Below are 21,972 nucleotides of genomic sequence, written 5' to 3'. Positions count from 1 at the left end.
ACGGTGCATTCGGGAAAGAATTCAGACCCCTTCACTTTTTCCACATTTTGGTACGTTACAGCCTTATTCTAAAATGGATTAAATCATTTCCCCCCCTCCATCTACACACAATACCCTATAATGAAGCAAAAACTGTCAGACATTTTTGCAAATTTATTAAAAATAAAAAAACTGAAATATGACATTTGCATAAGTATTCAGACCCTCTACTCAGTACTTTGTTGAAGCACCTTTGGCAGCGATTACAGCCGCAAGTCTAATTGGGTATGATGCTACAAACTTGGCACAACTGTATTTTGGGAGTTTCTCCCATTCTTCTCTGCAGACGCTCTCAAGCTGTCAGGTTGGATGGGAAGCGTCGCTGCACAGCTATTTCCAGGTCTCTCCAGAGATGTTAGATCCGGTTCAAGTTCGGGGTCTGGCTGGGCCACTCAAGGACATTGAGACTTGTCCTGAAAACACTCCTGCACTGTCTTGGCTGTGTGCTTAGGGTTGTTGTTGTGTTGGAAGGTGAACCTTCGCCCTAATCTGAGGTCCTGAGCGCTCTGGAACAGGTTTTCATCAAGGATCTCTCTGTGCTTTGCTCCATTCATCTTTCCCTTGATCCTGACTAGTCTCCCAGTCCCTGCCACTCGAAAAACATCCCCACAGCATGCTGCCACCAACATGCTTCACCGTAGGGATGGTGCCAGGTTTCGTCCAGACGTGACACTTGGCATTCAGGCCAAAGAGTCTAATCTTGGTTTCATAAGACCAGAGAATCTTGTGCCCCATGGTCTGAGAGTCCTTTAGGTGTCTCTTAGCAAACTCCAAGTCGGCTTTCATGTGTCTTTTACTGAGGAGTGGCTTCCATCTGGCCACTCTAACGTAAAGCCCTTATTGGTGGAGTGCTGCAGAGATGGTTGTCCTTCTGGAAGGTTCTCCCATCTCCACAGAGGAACTCTGGAGCTCTGTCAGACTGACCATCTGGTTCTTGGTCACCTCCCTGACCAAGGCCATTGTCCCGATTGCTCAATTTGGCCAGACGGCCAGTTCTAGGAAGAGTCTTGGTGGTTCCAAACTTCTTCCATTTCAGAATGATAGAGGCCACTGTATTCTTGGGGACCTTCAAAGCTACATAAATGTTTTGGTCCCCTTCCCCAGATCTGTGCCTCGACAATCCTAATGGACAATTCCTTCGACCTCATAGCTTGGTTTTAGCTCCGACATGCACCGTCAACTGTGGGACCTTATACAGACAGGTGTTTGCCTTTCCAAATCATGTCCAATCATTGGAATTTACCACAGATGGACTCCAATCAAGTTGTAGAAACATGTCAAGGATGGTAAATGGAAACAGGATGCACCCGAGCTCAATTTCGAGTCTCATAGCAAAGGGTCTGAATAAGGTACAGTACCAGTCAAAAGTTTGGACAGACCTACTCATTCCTACCAGTTTGGACAGACCTACCCTGGGGCGGCAGGGTAGCCTAGTGGTTAGAGCGTTGGACTAGTAACCGAAAAGGTTGCAAGTTCAAATCCCCGAGCTGACAAGGTACAAATCTGTCGTTCTGCCCCTGAACAGGCAGTTAACCCACTGTTCCTAGGCCGTCATTGAAAATAAGAATTTGTTCTTAACTGACTTGCCTAGTTAAATAAAGGTAAAATTAAAAAAAAAAAAAAAAAATCCAGTGTTTTTCTTTATTTGTAGTATTTTATACATTGTAGAATAATAGTGAAGAGAAACTTTGAAATAACACATTTGGATTCATGTAGTAACCAAAAACGTGTTAAACAAATCAAAATATGTTATTCTTCTAAAGAAGCCACCTTTTGCCTTGATGACAGCTTTGCACAGTCTTGGCATTCTCTCAACCAGCTTCATGAGGTAGTCACCTGGAACCGGATCTAACATAACAGGTGTGCCTTAACTGTTCATTTTTGGAATTCCTTTCCTTCTTAATGCGTTTGAGTAGTAAACAGAAGGTAGCCCTATTTGGTAAAAGACCAAGTCCATATTATGGCAAGAACAGCTCAAATAAGCAAAGAGAAACGACAGTCCATCATTACTTTAAGACATGAAGGTCAGTCAATCCAGAAAATTTGAAGAATTTTGAAAGTTTCTTCAAGTGCAGTCTCAAAAACCATCAAGCGCTATGAATAAACTGGCTCTCATGAGGATCGCCACAGGAAAGGAAGACCCAGAGTTACCTCTTCTGCAGAAGATAAGTTCACTAGAGTTAACTACACTTCAGATTGCAGCCCAAATAAATGCTTCAGAGTTCAAGTAAGACACATCTCAACATCAACTGTTCAGAGGAGACTGCGTGAATTAGGCCTTTGTGGTCAAATTGCTGCAAAGAAACCACTACTAAAAGGACACCAATACGAAGAAGAGACTTGCTTGGGCCAAGAAACAAGAGCAATAGACATTAGACCGGTGGAAATCAGTCCTTTGGTCTGATGAGTCCAAATTTGAGATTTTTGGTTTCAACCGGCGTGTCCTTGTGAGACGCAGAGTAGTTGAACGGATGATCTCCGCATGCGTGGTTCCCACCGTGAAGCATGGAGGTGGTGGTGTGGGGGTGCTTTGCTGGTGACACTGTCAGGGATTTACTTAGAATTGAGGGCAGACTTAACCAGTACGTCTACCACAGCATTCTGCAGTGATACGCCATCCCATCTGGTTTGCGCTTAGTGGGACTATCATTTGTTTTTCAACAGGACAATGGCACAACACACACCTCCAGGCTGTGTAAGGGCTATTTGACCAAGGAGAGTGATGGAGTGCTGCATCAGATGACCTGGCCTCCACAATCACCCGACCTCAAACCAATTTAGATGGTTTTGGATGAGTTGAACCGCAGAGTGAAGGAAAAGCAGCCAACAAGTGCTCAGCATATGTGGGAACTCCTTCAAGACTGTTGGAAAAGAATTCCACATGAACCTAGTTGAGAGAATGCCAAGAGTGTCCAAATCGATCAAAGGCAAAGGATGGCTACTTCAAAAAATCTCTAATATTTTCATTTGTTTAACACTTTTTGGGTTACTACATGATTCCAAATGTGTTATTTCATAGTTTGTTTTCACTATAGAAAATAGTAAAAATAAAGAAAAACCCTTGCATAAGTAGGTGTGTCCAAACTTTTGACTGGTACAGTATATCATTTTTTTTGTTTGCAAAAATGTCAACTTGTTTTCGCTTTGTCATTATGGGTATTGTGTGCAGATGGATGAGGAAAACAATTTAATCCATTTTAGATTAAGGCTGTAACGCAACAAAATGTGGAAAAATTCAAGGGGTCTGAATACTTTCCAAATGTACTGTAGCTACAGTGGGAGGATCTTCTGTGGCTGCTCTGTCCCTCAGTCCTTCTCTTTTCAGATATGGCTCTGTTAGAGCTTATTACATTTTTCTGTTTGTGGCCCCTCTGTTCTGCAGGACCCAGTGCTTTTCACCGGCACCATGAGGAAGAACCTGGACCCTTTCAACCAGCACACAGACGAGGACCTGTGGAACGCTCTCCAAGAGGTACTGCGCCTCAGACTCCTATTGATACAGTAACGAGATATTAACCTGTATGTAAATGTGTGTGAGTATGTGTGCTTTTGGTGGCATCGGGGTCTTACTCCAGTAACTGTTTCCTCTCCAGGTCCAGCTGAAGTCTGTTGTGGAGGAGCTGCCCAATAAGATGGAGACGGTTCTGGCCGAGTCGGGCTCCAACTTCAGTGTGGGTCAGAGGCAGCTGGTCTGTCTGGCCCGAGCTGTCCTGAGGAAGAACCGCATCCTCATCATCGACGAGGCTACGGCCAACGTGGACCCCAGGTACAGAGCTGCCTCACACACACACTGTCTGTCCTTTAGAGCTGATCAGCAGAGGCAGCTGAAATGCTTTACGACTGGGAGGCATCTAGTAGTCAAGCAAAGCGTGATGGAGTTTCTTTATCTTGGTTGAGTCTCTTTCCTGAACTGTGTCTTGGCTCTGTAGAACAGACGAGCTGATCCAGAAGACAATACGAGACAAATTCAGGGAATGCACCGTGCTCACCATCGCCCACCGCCTCAACACCATCATAGACAGCGACCGCATCCTGGTGAGAGCTCTTACCTTCAAGTAGATCAAATCTGTCTCACACACAAGATAAAAATGAGAGGGGGGGCTTTAAACTTACTCCTGAAAGTTGTAATAGTAGAATGCAATTTTGAAATTGGGTAGGGCATCAGCAGTTATCCTTGTTGTGTCAGTCATTGCAGACCTTAGAGAGCTATTTATAACGTGTCAGAAATGTCCAATTCAACTAGGCCATGTCAGCTAACATTCTTTTGCCTATTGATTTTGTTGTAATGTTTGAGTTTTAAAATGGCAAAAAAAAATCTCCATTCCATGGCAAAATGTATAGAATTGCAGGAAATAAGCTTTAAACCTGCAACATGTTCTCTCTGCCAAGAGGGGTGTGAACAGTTTGTGTCATGAACAGTGCTTGTGCCCACAGAAACAGACAGGGGGCACCAGATGTTTCCCAATGCTGGAAAGGGGCCTGAGTGAAACTGCTTGGGAACCCCATAGAATTTCAGTCCAGCCAGGTTGACTTACTGACCTTTGACCCTGCCTTCAGGTGCTAGGAGCTGGTATGATCCAGGAGTTTGACGAGCCGTACGTCCTGCTTCAGAACCAGGAAAGTGCCCTCTACAGGACAGTCCAGCAGACGGGCAAGGCTGAGGCAGCTGCCCTGCTTGAATCAGCCAAACAGGTGAGCACTAACACTGCATCCCAACCCAGCGCACACATTCTCTCAACTTAATGTCTTTAGTTTAATCAATGCACTAACAATTTATTCAAGGGTTTGGCCAGAAAATCTGTATAATTTGTTAATCATTTATTCCATCATTGCCATGGCTAATGACTTGACTGGTATATTAGACTTTTGGTGAATTCTGATAGCCCAACTGAAAATGTCTACTGAAAATGTCTACCAAGTCACTGACACAGTTCACAATATTTTCATTCAGGCGTATATGAACAACGGCAACAGCCATGGTCCAAAAATGGCCTTCTTTGAGACGGTTGTGTGACGGTGCAGGGACTTGACGAGCAGAAAGAGATATGTGATATCTGCCCAATTTTATATATTTTTTCCCACTAATTGGTCTTTTAACCAATCATATCAGATCTTTTCATATTACTCTGGCTGTGTAAACGCAGGCAGAGTAATTTTAATGGGAAGTTGTTGATTACTTGTTTTCATGCAAAATCAGGAAAGATTTCTGGAACTGACTTTAATATGCAGTGCTTTATCAGTTTTTTTTATTTAAATAAGGAAGCAAAATGTATTTCCTTATTGACACTTTGCTGATGTGTGTTGCATCTTTAATACTACTTTCATAAGAGTGTTACAACAATGGAAGTAGCATTGCATTTTCATACTTTGTGCCTCAATCTTTTACTATTTCAACTGCTGCTACTCCTATTGATTTATTCTACTGCACAGTATCCTGACATCATGCTGCACTGTTTATGCAATCACTTTACTGGGCAATGGAACTAATTGGCGTGTGTATTCATATACGTGCAATAGAAAATTACACTTCACCATTGTATGCACATGAAAAGACATGCTGTCATTATGCTATAAGGGATTAAAATGAAGGTTACATTTCAAACAAACTTAATTGTCTTGTCTCATGTCACGTCTTCAAAGCAAACATGTAGTTGCTTTTCTTTTGGAGTTTGTTAATACTAATCAGTATTGACTAAAGAAAATGGACCAAAGTGATAACGCCTCAATTTCACACCATCTTTTCCTTTTCACAAGCTGGTTTTGTAAGCCTCATCCCACAATTATTTCCCTTTACCCTCTTCAAACACACAGTTAAACAGTGTTACACTATCCACCTTTAGATAAACCAAATATACACAGGTTTGACAAGTATATCAAGTATTTAAATGCATCATCTGTGACATTTTGCATTGAATAGTTTGTGAAATTCCTAATCATGATTATCTAAGGAGAACCTTGCGCAATGTGAGTAGGAGGATGCGTTATATAAAAGGCCAAGTAGGCTGCGTTTAGACAGGCAGCCTAATTCTGATATTTTTCTCCACTAATTCGTCTTTTGAACAATCGCATCAGATTTTTTTCAGACCTGAAAAAAATATCCAAATTGGGCTGCCTGTCTAAACACAGCAGTAGAGTTTTCCTTATCCAATCTTGTTCTGAGGACAAATGTGAATGGTTGGATGAAAGCTCAATGGTCAGTGGGCAGAGCTTGCAAGAGGTGAGAGTCAAATAAAGAACATCCTTTTAGGGTTGGAGGGGGATGTTAAACACGGGTTGTGACAGGCTAGGTTGAATCCGGCATGTGCCTTTGTTTTTATACCTTCCCCAACATTCCTCATCTACATGACTAACGGACTGAACAGCTTTAAATATGTGAAACAACCAGTGTGGTGGTCTCCCCGATGGCACCGTGGACTCGGTACAGGGATCAGAAGGTCAGAGGTTCAAATCTGTGTGTTTTTTGTTTTCTAACCCAACCCTTATTCCTGAACTTTCCGACCGACAGAAAAATATCTAATAAGGAAAACCACATTCATCAGTCCTGTGACTTTCCTCACAAACATATCACCACGTCAACAGTTGCAATAGTGAAACGAGCTGATTTAAAAATTGTATAAAACAAGTCGATTAGGAGCTTTATTTAATCCGTATGGCATTAGTTCCACGCTATAGCGCGATTTCCTATGTTCCCGCGTGCACAGGGACTGTATTCAAAGTAAACACCTCGTCAGCTTAATCAGAAAGGACCTTTACATTTCAATCATGCTATAATGGGGATCTTCTGCACTACAGATTGAATCTAGCCTTTAAATCACTCTCAGAAATAGAAGTGATATTCATTCATGTAAACTCATCTGACAAGACCTGACGATGAGGATCAATGCTGAATATAAAAAGGCACATAGTCAATTACATGCTAGAAAAGCCCCTGTATACGCCATTTCAAGTCCCAGTGCAGCCAAACGTGATTTTCCTAGGGTAGGTTGCCAGTTCGAATCCGGCGCACGACTTGTTTATCAACCTTACCCAACATTCCTCACTAATCGCATTTCTAATCTACATGACTAACCATTTCTTAACCCAGTGCAGTCAAAAATGATTTTCCTGTTTTATAAAACATTTCTATACTGAGGTTGGAGTAACTGAAATTATGAAAATGATGATGCCCCTGTAGTGTAAGAGCTGTTTGAAAAGACAGGCTGAAATTTCAGCGTATTTTGGGATAGAGTTTTGGCCTTCCATGGTGACATCACCATGCGGTAAATGAGTTAGACCAATAAGAATGAGCGTTCCAAACCTCTGCCAATAAGCCAATTTTCCCCTCCCACTCAGGCCACTCCCAGACAGTATTTGCAACATTTTTGCCTGAGAAATTGCCCTTTTGACTAAATATTTAGTAAGATTCATATTCAAACTACCTGAGTATTGAGTTTCAGAAGACATTCGCAAACCCTATTTGGTACAGTAACTACAGTAAATAATGCATTTGGAGCTGCTGGTGCAAATAAGTTGTTAAAAATAAAGACAAATCACTGGTATACAAAAAAAAGTTACACTTTACATGAGATTGATTTGGTATGGCTAAATAACTTACGTTTTTACTTTGAATACAAATTACATTTATAGTAAATATGATTTATACAGAGATGATTAATCTAAAACTGCTGCAAAAAAATGAAAGCACTAAACTACATTACGTAGTATTTACTTACAAATCGGATAATAAATTGGCCACAAATGAATCTAAGGAAAGAGTCCTCAAATGTTGGCTCTTGTAAATTGTATACGCAAGTCTGTCTCAAATCAGTCAAGTCACGATTATACAATCAATTGTCATGGGTCTCGATGGTTATTACTTTAAAATCGATTGGTTACTGCATGTTCGTATAATGATAAAAAAATAAATAAGGGACAGTTAACATTTAGTGTTATCCCACCACGTACTTTCCCAACTTTTTTTTAGCTTGGGGGGAAAAAAATTCCTACAACTGCATAAGTGGATTTAACTCAACTCGGCCTGTGGCACACTGGACCAAACCGTTGCGATTCCTGTCCAACTGGAGTTTCCAACATGGAGTTTTTGCTGGGTGATAAGGCACTGTTGATCTCTGTAGACTGGAGAATGCCATGGGACTGCAGTGCCAGCCGACTCTGAGGAGCAGTACTTCAGGCTTTAAAACAATAGTCAAAGCCTCCTCCAGGTTGTTACAGGGCCGTCTCAAAGATGACCAAATTGCCTTCTGCGCCGACCCCGCCGTTGGTCGTACTGGGACGACTCCGGCTATTGTATGCCTGAATCAAGATGAGACAACCGGTGTTAGTGTATGCCAACCCGAAATTCCAGAGGTATGTGGTGGACGCACAAGAACACAACTCCCACACATCTGTGTGGTAGCATGTCACTTTGAACATTAAGCTATTTCACTGCCAGAGAACAGAGTGAAGTAGACACGCTCTGTTGAGTCAGTGTGCTACGTACCTGTTTAGCTGACTGCAGGAGGGCAACGGCCTCCTGCCTGCCTGTCTGCTGGACCATCTTGAAGAAGATACCATCGTGGTTCTGAAGTAGGGTGTAGGGCTCATCGTATGCGTGGATCTGACCCGCGTCTAGAACCTGGGAACAGAGTCAAGTTATATAGTAGGTAATTGGTGTATCATTAGGGATACAAAAAGGACCTGACAAGCCCTTGGGACACACACACAAAACCGTTCAAAAATTTGGGGTCTATTAGAAATGTCCTTGTTTTTGAAAAAGCACATTTTTTGTTCATTAAAATAACATCAATTTGATCAGACATTTAGTGTTGTAAATGACCATTGTAGCTGGAAACGGCTGATATTTAATGGAATATCTACGTAGGCGTACAGAGGCCCATTTTCAGCAACCATCACTCCTGTGTTCCAATGGCACGTTGTGTTAGCTAATCCAAGTTTATCATTTTTAAAAGGCTAATTGATCATTAAAAAAAACATTTTGCAATTATGTTAGCACAGCTGAAAGCTTTTCTGATTAAAGAAGCAATAAAACTGGCCTTCTTTAGACTAGTTGAGTATCTGGAGTATCAGCATGTGTGGGTTCGATTACAGGCCAAATGGCCAGAAACAAACACTTTCTTCTGAAACTCGTCAGTCTATTCTTGTTCTGAGAAATGAAGGCTATTCCATGTGAGAAATTGCCAAAAAAACTGAAGATCTCATACAACCCTGTGTACTACTCCCTTCACAGAACAGCACATACTGGCTCTAACCAGAATAGAAAGAGTGGGAGGCCCCAGTGCACAACTGAGCAAGAGGACAAGTACATTAGTATTGTCTAGTTTTAGAAACAGACCCACTCACAAGTCCTCAACTTCATTAAATAGTACCCCCAAAACACCAGTTTCAACGTCAACAGTAAAGAGTTGACTCCGAGATGCTTGCCTTCTAGGCAGAGTTCCTCTGTCCAGTGTGTGTTCTTTTGCCCATTTTAATCTTTTCTTTTTATTGGCCAGTCTGAGATATGTATTTTTCTTTGCAACATGCCGGAGTCACCTCTTCACTGTTGACATTGAGACGGGTGTTTTGTGGGTACTATTTAAAGAAGCTGCCAGTTGAGGCCTTGTGAGGGGTCTGTTTCTCAAACTAGACACTACTAATGTACTTGTCCTCTTGCTATTCTGGTTAGAGCCAGTTTGCGCTGTTCTGTGACGGAGTAATACACGGTGTTGTACGAGATCTTCAATTTCTCGCATGAAATAGCCTTAATTTCTCAGAACAAGAATAGACTGACGAGTTTCAGAAGAAAGTGTTTGTTTCTGGCCATTTTGATCCTGTAAATCGAACCCACAAATGCTGAAGCTCCAGATACTCAACAAGTCTAAAAAAGGCCAGTTTTATTGCTTCTTTAGTCAGGACAACAGTTTTCAGCTGTGCTAACATACTTGCAAAGGGGTTTTCTAATGATCAATTAGCCTTTTCAAATGATAAACTTGGATTAGCTAACAACGTGCCATTGGAACACAAGAGTGATGTTTGCGATAATGGACAACTGTAAGCCTACGTAGATTTTCCATTAAAAAAATCTGCGGTTTCTAGCTTCAACAGACATTTACAACATTAACAATGTCTACACTGCATTTCTGATCAATTTGATGTCATTTTAAATGGACAAAAAAAAGAGGCTTTTCTTTCAACAATTTAAATAACCCCAAACTTTTGAACAGTAGTGTATATAAAAAGAATACTGTAGAGTAGACAGGTAACCAGTTGGGTGATCATTGTGTAACTGTGGAGCGCTCTCACCAGGATGCGGTCGCTGTCTATGATGGTGTTGAGGCGGTGGGCGATGGTGAGCACGGTGCATTCCCTGAATTTGTCTCGTATTGTCTTCTGGATCAGCTCGTCTGTTCTACAGAGCCAAGACAAACAGACAGGTGAGGACACACAAAGCTGGGAGGAAGAAACACACTCACACTTGTCTACTACTAGATGCCTCCCAGTCTTATGTTGCATTCATAACCAAGTGGGAAGTTGGTAATTACCAGCTGGATGCATTCAACTAATTGAGAAAAGACGAGTGGCTAATTGACCATAGGCTGCATCAAACAAAAATTACAGCCACCGTGCCTGTAAACAAATTAATGTTCGAAAACCATAAGTTGCTTTTTATTTATTTTTTAAGTATGGTTTTACTGTTTCATTTAACTGCCAAAAATGCTGTTATCGAGAATTTCCTTAGTAGGGGATGTCAGAGGTCAGCATGTGAGAAAGGTCAGAGCTCAGGGATGATAGACGAGTTTCCCCACTAGTAATTACCAGTTGGAGGGGCCTTCAAGTGGATTTTTCCCAGTCATAAGTGATAAATACCACCTTCCCACTTGGCTATGAACGCAGCATTAAAGCATGTCAGCTGCCTCTGCTGCCCAGTTCTAAAGGACAGACGGGAGGTCCTACATGGCAACGTGTGTGTGTGTGTGTGTGTGTGTGTGTGTGTGTGTGTGTGTGAGAGAGAGGAAGCTCTTTACCTGGGGTCCACGTTGGCCGTGGCCTCGTCGATGATGAGGATGCGGTTCTTCCTCAGGACAGCTCGGGCCAGACAGACCAGCTGCCTCTGACCTACACTGAAGTTGGAGCCCGACTCGGCCAGAACCGTCTCCATCTTATTGGGCAGCTCCTCCACCGCAGACTTCAGCTGGACCTGGAGAGGAAACAGTTACTGGAGTAAGACCCCGATGCCACCAAAAGCCCATTAACCTGTATGTAAATGTGTGTGAGTATATCTCGTTACTGTATCAATAGAAGTCTGAGGAGAAGTACCTCTTGGAGAGCGTTCCACAGGTCCTCGTCTGTGTGCTGGCTGAAAGGGTCCAGGTTCTTCCTCATGGTGCCAGTGAAAAGCACTGGGTCCTGCAGAACAGAGGGACCACAAACAGAAACATGTATTAAGCTCCAACAGACCCATATCTGAACAAGAAGCCTTTCCTTTGCTACATTCAGAAGGACTACGGGACAGAGCAGCCACAGAAGACCCACCAACAGTAGCTACCTGAGGTATGATGGACATCTTCTGGCGCAGGTCATGAAGGCCGATCTCAGAGGTCAGAACTCCATCGATGTAGATCCTGCCCTCTGGCTCTGCCAGGCGGAAGAGCGCCGATACCAGGGAGCTTTTCCCCGCACCCGTCCTGCCCACGATGCCAACCTTCTCTTTGGGCCTGAACATGGCCTTCATGTCCTTCAGGACCACAGGTCCGTCTGAGCTGTAGGAGAAGCTGACCCGGTCAAAGGTGATGAGGCCTTGGCTTGGCCACTCAGGAGGAGGACGCTTCTGCGTTTCCCAGGGTGCTTCACTCTCCAGCTCTGTGTACTCCACCACCCTCTCCACTGACGTCATCTGAGGACAGTGAATTAACTACGTCAGTCAAACAGCCCTGGCTTTTGTACTAGCATGGCTTCTCTAAGCAGCCCAGTACATCATTGGGGGCGAGCTCCCTACCATCCAGGACGGAAGGCCCAGAAAATCATTAGACTCCAGCCACCCAAGCCATAGACTGTTCTCTCTGCTTCTACACAGTAAGCAGTACCGGTGCATCAAGTCTGACAGCAACAGGCTCCTGAACAGCTTCTATCCCCAAGCCATAATACTTCTAAATAGCTAACAAAATGTCTACATGGACTATTTGAGTTACCCTTGTATTTAATTGTCTCTATGCTCACTCACAGGACTCTACACACTCCATTTGCACACACAATCGTCATATTAGCTGCTGCTACCCTGTTTATCATACATCCTGATGCCTAGTTACCCCACCCCTATCACTCCAGTATCCCTGCACATTGTAAATATGGTACTGGAACTGACTGACCCCGAATATAGCTTACCGACTTCTCATGTTCTTCTTATTTCTCATGTGTTTTTGTTCTGTTATTTTTAGTACTGCAATGACTACTGCATTGTTGGGTTTAGAGCTAGCAAGAAAAGGCATTCCACTGTACTTGTGCAGTACGTTAAAACGTGAAACTAAAAGCACTATAGAGAGCGGCATTAAGAAGCTTCAGAGAACCCTCAGGCTGGATTCTTGAAAGAGCTGTTATGGACGAACATTCCATCCTGGCATGAATACCAGCATGAACAAGATGAAAGGCCAAATAGACCAGGAGGCAGTTTCAGAGTCACCACTAATAGTTCTGAGGTCTGGGTTACACATCTCAATCAACATTTCCAGACTAAGTTGTCTGGTGGGTTTGTAAAGCATGTAGCATCTCTGAAGAAGGGGTTGATTGTAATTACAGGTGTTCCTCTACATATCTGGGTTGTCTCACCATGTTCTCCACCTCAGCACTCTGCCGTACCCCCCACTGGAACATCCCCATGAGAGTCACAGCGTAGGACAACGCCAAGCCGACAGATCCAGCCTCCACCTCTAACAAGGCCAGAAGAGAAACAAACAGGACACTAGTTAGACCCAATGTTAAATCATTTCTATTCTAGGTCTGGCAACAAGCTGTAGTTTTCATAGCCTCCTTCAGCTAACTGTAATTGTGTTGGCTCTGTGTGCCGTTGTCTCTTACGGTCTCGGAGCAGAAGGCAGCCAAAGGCGGTGATGGTGACGAAGACGGCGCACATGCCATCCAGGCGGACGGCAAACCAGCGAGAGGTGACCAGGAACAGGAACCAGGATTCTGAGAAACGAGAGACACTGATTCAGTTTTATTCCTATAGAACAGAGCAGATACTGTTTGAGAATTATATTTAATAACACGTATACATTCTACCCAATGTACTTAGAACCATTGGAGACAAACAAAATGGAAGGCAGCATTGAAAGGAGAACCACCTGAGTGCAGATCCTGATAAGCGTCAAAGGTGTTCTGGAATCTCTCCTCGGCTCTGAAGGCTCGGATCGTCCACAGACCTTGGAGGGACGAGGACAGGTGGGAGAAGACTGGACTCCGAGCTGCAGAGAGACACATGGTTACTGATTACTATCCATGTGCGCGCGCGCGCACACACACTATAAAGCAAAAAAGGCCACTGGCACTCACTGGTGGATTCCAGGCGCTTGACATCTCGTGAAGTCTGCAGGAAGTAGCGTCTCAGGAACAGGAAGACGATGACAAGAGGAACCAACGGGATGAGGATCCAGGGGATGACGGAGGCCGCTACAGCGATCACGCCGATGATCTGCAGGAATATCTTCTCAGGAAAACAGCCCCAAAGACATAACCAGAGGAGAGGGAACAGGTTAACTGGTGATCGAATAGTAAATACCTTGTGAAGATGCAGGACCAAAATGTGTCGTGGATCACCTGAATGAAGTCCACAAAGGTCCAAGGTAAGGCCGCGTCCAGTTGGCCGATGTCCTTAGAGAAGCGGTTGAGGACTCTTCCTGGGACACAAGAGGAGAAAACACCAGGAATTTAAAAACTTTTCTTTTTGTCTACAGATATGTTATGTCTGACCTTAAGTAAACACAAATGCAGCATCTCTCAACACAAAACTGTGGCAACAGAAAATTGCTTTCCTTATATGTTCCAGTTTGTGCATGGCTTATGGCTCACCAATTGGGTTGATGTCAAAGAAGCGTACAGGCGTCCGGAGGATAGAGTTGAACATGCGGTTGTGCAGAGACTGAGCAGCTTTCACCAGCACATTGAACATAATCAGACTCCTGGCAAAGCCAAAGATGAGAGTTGCTCCAGTCAAACCTGAAAACACAGATTTCCCATTTTAGGATGTTACATTTTGAAGCACACATTTTGTAACACAGACACACAAAGGTTATGGAAAAAGAAAGAGCCTGCATGACACTATTCTAGGAGTAGCAAAACAATTTCCAGAGTAGGGTTTCCACTGTGTCTCACCTGCGTAAATGCCGAGGTAGAAATCCAGGTTCAGCTCTTCAGTGACGTTAACGGTCACAGTGCCATTAACGTTGAGCTTCTCCTGCTCTCCTGCCCTGTCAATCACAGAGGAGACAGAGCTAAAGCAGAGAGCCAGTCCCAACACAGCATATTAAAAAGGTAACATGACAGTTGCATGACTGGAAATGAACAGTGAAATGATGTCTTACCAATAGGCCAACCACCAGTCCTGCAGAATATATGCTGCCTGCACACAAAAACATAAGTATGTTAGTAGACCTTTATCATTTAATGAAGTCGTCATCAGATTGAGTTTCTTCAGCACTACTAGTGCTGTTTTTGACCATGTAGTTGTACTGGGGTTATGATGTCATTACCTGAGCTAGGAACTGGAGTAATACAACTCCTATCAACACCAGGATGTTGGCGCCTGCCTTCAGGTACTTGACATAGAGGCTGACGCCGATGGTCCCCTCCGAGCGGCTCTCCTCGACTACTGTCTGGACAGGCTCTGCCTGCATTACACACAAACATCATAGGATTTATTGGGGGTTATTCATTAAAGCCACTGCAAATAAAATGACATCTGTGCAACATGATGTTAAGTGAGTCATTCTGTGCACTCTGTGTAGGATCAACTCTGTAGAGGTTCAAGCACGAGGGAAGTTGAGAACTTACACAATCCCTGTGTTGGGGAATCTGAACATGTCAACAAGATACAAATTAACTTGTTTTTTTAAGGAAAGTACGACATGTACTTTGCTGTGGCTTGCATAGCTTCTACTAAAATTACAAGGCAACAGTAAACACTGACCCCCACGAATAATGCAGTGCCCCCCTCTCTCTCGGGCCAATTGAGATATAGCTTGTGACTAAAGAACTTCAGTCTTATTATAGCTACTGCCTTGGGCCAAATCAGTGTAATTGTGTAAATGCCGGATCTCTATGGCAAGACGTCATTCACCCAAGTGTTGTCAAAATCGGGTCAGTGCTGTCTGAGATATTGCGTGTGACGGACTTTGCTGTGTCTGGCAAACTTCTACTAAAAGTTTGTACGCACTGCCTTCTTGTGGACAAAAAGAGCAAGCACAGGTAACTTTTTCTTCACTCACTGCTTTGCTACAAAATATCATCAGGGACACAGAGTGAAAATGCTCCTGGCGACTGTATCAAAGGACCGGAAGTGGGCGGGACCCACCGGAAGCTGTTCAGTTCCATCTTTAACAGAACGTATGGAGGAGGTGTGGGAGACCACAGAATTCTGGGAGAGGGTGCGGCTGCGTGGCGAGCGGCTTTCAGTCTCCGCCCCTGGGGCTTGTGGCCCCTCCTCTTCCCTCTTCAGGAGGGAGGTGAAGTCGACCCCAGAGCGCTGGAGTTCGCTGTACGTCCCCCTTGCCACCATGTGACCCTGAAACAGACACACAAAAGTCACACCCCACCTGGAGTTTGTATGTAATGTATAAGTCTTGTCTGTGTGCAATTATACAGGTGTTCCTATGTGTGTTACAGTGTAACCCATGGTAACACATCTCCCCCGTGCTTGCAGTCACAGGTCCTGCATTAAACTTAAGCACAGGGTAGTGCATGCATGCTCCTATGTGGTCTTAAAGCATATGTAGAATGTTAAACCCTGCCAGGAACACACCTCCTTGAGGACGAGGATCTGGTCGGCTGCTTGGAGGTACTGCAACTGGTGGGTGACCAGGATGCGGGGCTTATTCTTCAGAATACCACAGATACACCTGGACACACATGGAGAGACAGACAGGATACAGACACATGGAGACAGTCAGATGACAGCAGACCTGCCAACCCTGTCCAACTTTTCAGAGTACCAGACTCATGTGGGCAAATTGGAGATTGTCACCTATCAAACAGGGCCAATCACTAGGGCCAGCTCACAAGTATTGGCATTTTAGACACAGTTCCTAATCAACACTAAAAGCAAAAACATTTTTTTTAACAAAATGAACACATCGACACAGACCTCAAACTGGCTACACAAAGCTTAAGTATGCTACCGCAAAGGGAATCTGAACGCTGTTCGCTAGAAGAGGCCACACCAAAAACACAGATTTAGTCTTACAATGGTTAGAACACCTTTCAATAGCGTTATAGCTTTTTGTAAAAGTGAGCCCTGCACAGTAGAAGTGCAGCCCACTGCTCATCACTGCCCTGCTGGTTCCATTATGAACACTTTCAGGGGACCATGTCATGTGACAGGATAAGGTAGAGTAGGGCTCTGTTGCCATTGTGTGCCTGACAGCAGCACCACTCCTTTTCCTGCCTTCCAGAGGCTAGGGCTGCTTTGATGGAGACCTCAGGGAGGTAGGAACAGAGCACTCCAGACTTTCTGCTACTCTGCCAGATAAATCACTAGCCACCAACAAACGACTGGGGGACAGGAGCAGGAACAGAATCCTTCATAACGCCCCAGAACAATAGTGGAAGTACTGTACATATTCCAGTTTATGCTTCAGTAAGTCAGTAGTTCATCATTTCATGACGTGGAAACAACCAGTGTGTGCCCAGTCGGTTGTGTTCTCTATTGTTTTGCTCTTTTACAGTCATGTTGAGACGGTGTACTGAGAGCAAAGTCCTATCAGTGTATTGCATCACTCTATTCAGTTGTAAAAATAAAAAAACGTGTTTAGCTGAAACTGTGGTTCACTCACTGTTCAAACAGGTGTCTCCCGACCTCAGCATCCACAGCACTTAGAGGGTCGTCCAGCAGGTAGATATCAGCATCCTGGTACACAGCCCTGAGACACAACAAGGCTTTCAGATAGAGACTGGAGGATATTCATCTATAGAAAGTACCTCAACTCATGTCTACTCTAGTATGAAGTGGAGTTGTGGTCTTACCGGGCCAGGTTCACTCTAGCTTTCTGTCCCCCACTGAGGGTGGCTCCTCTGTCCCCTATCAATGTCAGGTCCCCGTCTGGCAGCAGCTCCATGTCCTGAACACAGAAGGGACAACAGGGGTTAATAGGACCCACAACCATCACAATCCCTCAAACAGGAGGACCATAATGACTATGTGTAGGACATGATCTTCCACACACAGAGGGAATGCAGTTTGTACACAGTGAAAGAGGACAGTGTTACAGAGTGCATGGCTGGGGAAGTGACATTACAGATTTCTGTGTGTTTGAAGTGTTCTCCATGGCAAGTGAATGTGTGGCTGAAAGTCCAGTCCTCCGATCAAAGAGGAAGTGTGTTTGTAGAGCAGATGTCCGTTTCATGTGATGTGGTTGTGAGAGCGTGAATCTAGTCTCACATTGTGTTCAATAGGGCAGAGGGGACAGAGCTTGTATGTGTTCATGTACGAGTGTTGACAGCTCTGATGAAAGGCGTACCACCTAGAGCCCAAGGTGTTGGTGCTCTTTGCAGTCAAAGTTCAAGAGATCCAACGTTCACAATGGAGCTTCACCAATCCTTGCATTTAGCAATCTCCCAGCGTTAAATACAATGAGAGCTCCATTCAGTGTGTCTTACCCTCTTGAGGGCGCAGGCTCTCAGGACCTTCTCATACTTCTGAGGATGGAGCTCTTTGCCAAACAGGATGTTGCTGCGGATGGTTCCGGGGAACACCCAGGGCTGCTGGGAGGCGTAGGTCAGCTGACCTTTGACCTTCAACACCCCCTTGTCGTGAGGCAGCTCCCCCAGGATGGCGCTGAGCAGAGAGGACTGTGGGAAATGTGAAGGGGGAACAGGTGAGCTTGATAAGAACATACACTGAGTGTACAAAACATTAGGAACACCTTCCCAATATTGAGTTGGATTTAACAAGTGACATCAATAAGGCATCAGCATTGACCTGGATTCACCTGGCCAATCTGTCATGGATAGAGCAGGTATTCATAATGTTTTGTACACTCAGTGTACACAAAGGCAGGCATTATGTCACAGTAAGAGGAGAGAACATCAATGTTTACACATCCTGCAAAACCGTTTTCTGATTCACACTGTAGCTAAATATATATTCCAGTTGGCTTACTTCCCTCTCGCTACGTTGGCGGTCCTCATACAGTGATGTAATAGGCTGGCACACCAAGCTAAGAAACATGACCTCTGACCTTTCCAGCCCCCACAGGTCCAATGACAGCGACGAGCTGCTCTGACTTTACTGTGAGTGACAGGTTCTGGAGAGATGGGGCGTCCTGACTCTGTACAGAGCGAGAGAGGGGTCATTTCAGGTTACACTTTATTATAAGAGTGAGCTCCAAAATGCATAAATATACAAATGCTAACCTGCCTTGTTATTGTAATGGTGAGAGGTTAGCATGTGTTGGGGGGGGTATGAGCTAACTATCACAAATCATTCAGGACTATCCATAATCATGGTAGCATCCACATGAATGTAGAAGTGTTTATAAACATATTCTATTCTTATTTACAATAAGTGACATTATTTACCATTAATTTCTATTGGGCACAAAATAATCTGAAACAACCAAAACAGCAAATGCATCCAAAATGTTTGTAGACTCACAAGTTTAATACACAAGTGAATTTGTTTATAAATACTTTTGGTCCCCTAAAATGGGAGGACTATGAACAAAAAGTGCTGTAATTTCTAAGCGGTTCACCCGATATGGATGAAAATACCCTGAAATTAAAGCTGACAGTCTGCACTTTAACCTCAGTCAGTGTATCATTTCAAATCCAAAGTGCTGGATTAGAGAGCCAAAACAATAAAACATTTCTCTGTCTCAATACTTTGAGCTCACTGTACACACACACGTAGCATCAAGCTGTAATAAAAGGTGTTTGTGATAGCAGTAAACGGTACTGTAGGTGTATCTAGGAGTCTGGGTGGCAGTAGTTGAACATTCACCTTGTCCCAGTAGCAAATCAGGTCCTGGATCTCCACAGAGGGCTCTTGCTTCTCCTCCTGGAGAAATCCATGGTTGCTTTTCACAATCTCATCCAACAGGAGAAAAGTCTGAGATTGGAAACAATAGTTCACCAAGAGTTCAATAGTGATATACAGCCATGTCTCCTTATGTTAACAAAACTGCCACATCGAGATGGACCCGAGACTTTGTTTACAATCGTGTTGGATCGAGATGACACATTCAACAACTTGAGGATCTTGATTGCAATGATGCCTGTTACGTCCCTGGCTTTGAACAATCAGATGACATACAGTAATGTAAAGCCTGGCTGTGGCTCAGATAAGTCCCATGATGATTTTACAGTCACTGATCATAAAGCATGATAATGTGACATGATTGCATAATGAGTCTTAGGGGATCAGCCAGAGCTGGGCCTTGTGTTTCACATTGGCATCCAGGCAACTGTCAGGACAGCACATCTAAAAAGGAACCCAGCGCAGAGACGACACCTGCACTGTCAGAAGCCAACACGTGCAGAAGACGAGCCTTGCTCAACTTCAAGAGAGCTCTGGTATTGCATGGTTCACACGTCAAGAGATAATACATATGTCAACAGAGATAATGCATGAAGTAATGCACAATAACCAGAACAACTTGTTGGATAAAAACCACCCAAGAAAGAATGTGATTCATATCAGCGCTTAGATCTGCAGTTCACATGGATTCTTTTTAACAAGGGACAATGTGTCATAGCATCTCTACCTTGGATTAACTACAGATACTGTGTGCTTCCCAGGAAAACATTACCATATGATAGCACAAAAACTCCACTAAAACTCCTTCGGAGAATGCAACCATTTAAGAAGCTCACATGTATTTAAATACCTTGATCCTGCGGACGCTGATGCGCGTCTCAGCCAGTTTCTCTACAGCCGAGGGGAAGAAGAGGGTGACGGTGAGGCGGACGGCACTGTACAAAGACACGGTCACAAACACCCGGCTGGCTGAGATGGTGTTCCCCAGGAGGACGTAGACGGTGAAGGTGATGAAGACTATGATCTTACTGGCCGCAAAGAAGGAGGCCATGTTGAGGCCTCGCAGGTAGGAGCTAGACATGATCTTGGAGATCTCTTTCCTGGGGGGGGTGGGGTGAGAGAGAGGCATTCCGTAACAAAAACAAACCCAGGAAGCATTTCAACACACACGCTCGAATGAAGACCACAGAGAATGGCTGGGGATGCTACATGAAAACCAGGAAGAAGACACACTGATAACATGGCTTTGATGACTGCGTTGGTTCATCTGGCGGCTGGCCCCTTATCTTAGCCCTGTGAGTATGTGTAAACATGCATGGATATTCAGAGGGAGAGGAGCAGGGGTTGTCCTGTTGCGTGGGGAGAGGTTGTTGCTGTCCAGACTTCAAAAACAGGGCCGATGTGCACCACAGAGTCACTCGGTGACATTATGAACCACTGCATAAGGAATCCCTACGTAGCCCTTTATAAAAATACTCAATCTGAGCAATTTAGATCACTGGGAAGAACCCTGTTCTCCTTATACTAACAGGCAGGTGACAGAGATTTAGACAGCCTTATGACTGGATAGTAGTAGCATGTCCATGTCACAGCTCTGAGGTGGAGAAGCTGTGACAGAGCTTGTCGACACCTGTTAACATGCCAGTGGCTTTGTGCCAGCTCTGTGATCCGTTGTCCTTTTTAGGACATCATCGTAGTATCCACGGAGTGTACAAAACATGAAGGTCACCTTAATATTGAGTTGCACCCCCCTTTTGCCCTCAGAAGAGCCTCAATTCATTGGGTGGTAGACCATTCTTGATACACACAGGAAACTGTTCAGCGTGAAACTCAGCAGCGTTGCAGTTCTTGACACAAACCGGTGTGCATAGCACCTACTACCATACCCCGTTCAAAAGACACTTAAATATTTTGTCTTGCCCAGTCACCCTCTGAATGACATGCATACACAATCCATGTCTCAATTAAGCTGTCTCCTCCCTTTCATCAACACTGATAGGAGTGGATATAACAAGTGACATCAATAAGGGATCATAGCTTTCACCTGGTCAGTCTGTCGTGGAAAGAGCAGGTGTCCTTAATGTTTTGTACACTCAGTGTACATGGTGGTTGTGTGTCAGAGTCCCACTAGCAATACCACACCAGGCAATAGTGGTGGTTATGAAAAGTAGTAAAAAAACTAAAAATGTATTCCCATAGTGGACGCTTGCTAATTGTCAACAAGTGCAAGTCAACATAAACAAATTGCAAGGACAGACACCCCAGCTCATAAAGCTGGACAACCACCTTAAATGGTTTGGTGCACGCACAAAACAAATATTTGACAGCAGGGTTCTTGATCCAGGAGGGGATTTATTGTCTCTGCTGTAACCAAGAAGCTTGATCTTGCAGGCTAGCCACTTAAGCTAGCAAACCAAATACATAGCTGGATCCCTGAGTTGGAGAGAACTAAAAGTTAAACGTATAGCTATAAGATATTTAGCTGGCAAACAGTTGTGAATTTCAAGCGTAACTTGAACTTCACCTCTCTTGAGCTGGACAACAGTCGTCGAGAAAGCTTCCGTTAACTGTGTGTGCTCTTTGTAAACAAACATACCATGATTGGCTCAATCAGCTGCTTTGGGGAAGGGCTTCACAATGAGAAAAACAAACAGGCAAAATGAACAACACCATCTGCTTTATCTATTAACCTAGTGCACAAGATAACTGCAGGT

General features: G+C 44.1%; 2 protein-coding genes across 3 annotated transcripts in view; one reads left to right on the top strand and one right to left on the bottom strand.

The window, feature by feature from the left end:
* The window catches only part of LOC139532323 (ATP-binding cassette sub-family C member 4-like), a 46,442-nt gene extending 40,390 nt beyond the window's left edge, over positions 1-6,052 (top strand). Inside the window, exons 25-29 of the mRNA XM_071329783.1 lie at positions 3,422-3,511; positions 3,633-3,805; positions 3,969-4,074; positions 4,597-4,731; positions 4,991-6,052. Of these exons, the coding sequence (XP_071185884.1) occupies positions 3,422-3,511; positions 3,633-3,805; positions 3,969-4,074; positions 4,597-4,731; positions 4,991-5,053 (567 nt within the window). The 3' untranslated portion in view covers positions 5,054-6,052. The remainder of the gene's footprint in view (positions 1-3,421; positions 3,512-3,632; positions 3,806-3,968; positions 4,075-4,596; positions 4,732-4,990) is intronic.
* A 610-nt stretch (positions 6,053-6,662) lies between these two features.
* Positions 6,663-21,972, bottom strand: part of LOC139532322 (ATP-binding cassette sub-family C member 4-like) — a 28,908-nt gene continuing 13,598 nt past the window's right edge. For both annotated transcript variants that reach the window (XM_071329781.1, XM_071329782.1), the window contains 23 exons: positions 20,109-20,358; positions 19,223-19,330; positions 18,462-18,551; positions 17,881-18,072; positions 17,248-17,342; positions 17,058-17,144; positions 16,028-16,124; positions 15,581-15,790; positions 14,760-14,897; positions 14,592-14,629; positions 14,383-14,477; positions 14,080-14,226; positions 13,828-13,907; positions 13,564-13,714; positions 13,356-13,475; positions 13,090-13,200; positions 12,841-12,941; positions 11,564-11,911; positions 11,335-11,424; positions 11,043-11,215; positions 10,321-10,426; positions 8,519-8,653; positions 6,663-8,331 (listed from right to left, as the gene is read on the bottom strand). In XM_071329781.1, coding sequence (XP_071185882.1) covers positions 8,245-8,331; positions 8,519-8,653; positions 10,321-10,426; positions 11,043-11,215; positions 11,335-11,424; positions 11,564-11,911; positions 12,841-12,941; positions 13,090-13,200; positions 13,356-13,475; positions 13,564-13,714; positions 13,828-13,907; positions 14,080-14,226; positions 14,383-14,477; positions 14,592-14,629; positions 14,760-14,897; positions 15,581-15,790; positions 16,028-16,124; positions 17,058-17,144; positions 17,248-17,342; positions 17,881-18,072; positions 18,462-18,551; positions 19,223-19,330; positions 20,109-20,358 — 3,049 coding nt within the window. In that variant the 3' untranslated portion in view covers positions 6,663-8,244. The remainder of the gene's footprint in view (positions 8,332-8,518; positions 8,654-10,320; positions 10,427-11,042; positions 11,216-11,334; positions 11,425-11,563; positions 11,912-12,840; positions 12,942-13,089; positions 13,201-13,355; positions 13,476-13,563; positions 13,715-13,827; positions 13,908-14,079; positions 14,227-14,382; positions 14,478-14,591; positions 14,630-14,759; positions 14,898-15,580; positions 15,791-16,027; positions 16,125-17,057; positions 17,145-17,247; positions 17,343-17,880; positions 18,073-18,461; positions 18,552-19,222; positions 19,331-20,108; positions 20,359-21,972) is intronic.

This window comes from Salvelinus alpinus, chromosome 10 (assembly GCF_045679555.1).
Source record: "Salvelinus alpinus chromosome 10, SLU_Salpinus.1, whole genome shotgun sequence".
Lineage (NCBI taxonomy): Eukaryota > Metazoa > Chordata > Actinopteri > Salmoniformes > Salmonidae > Salvelinus > Salvelinus alpinus.
This window is presented reverse-complemented; position numbering and strand designations above follow the sequence as displayed.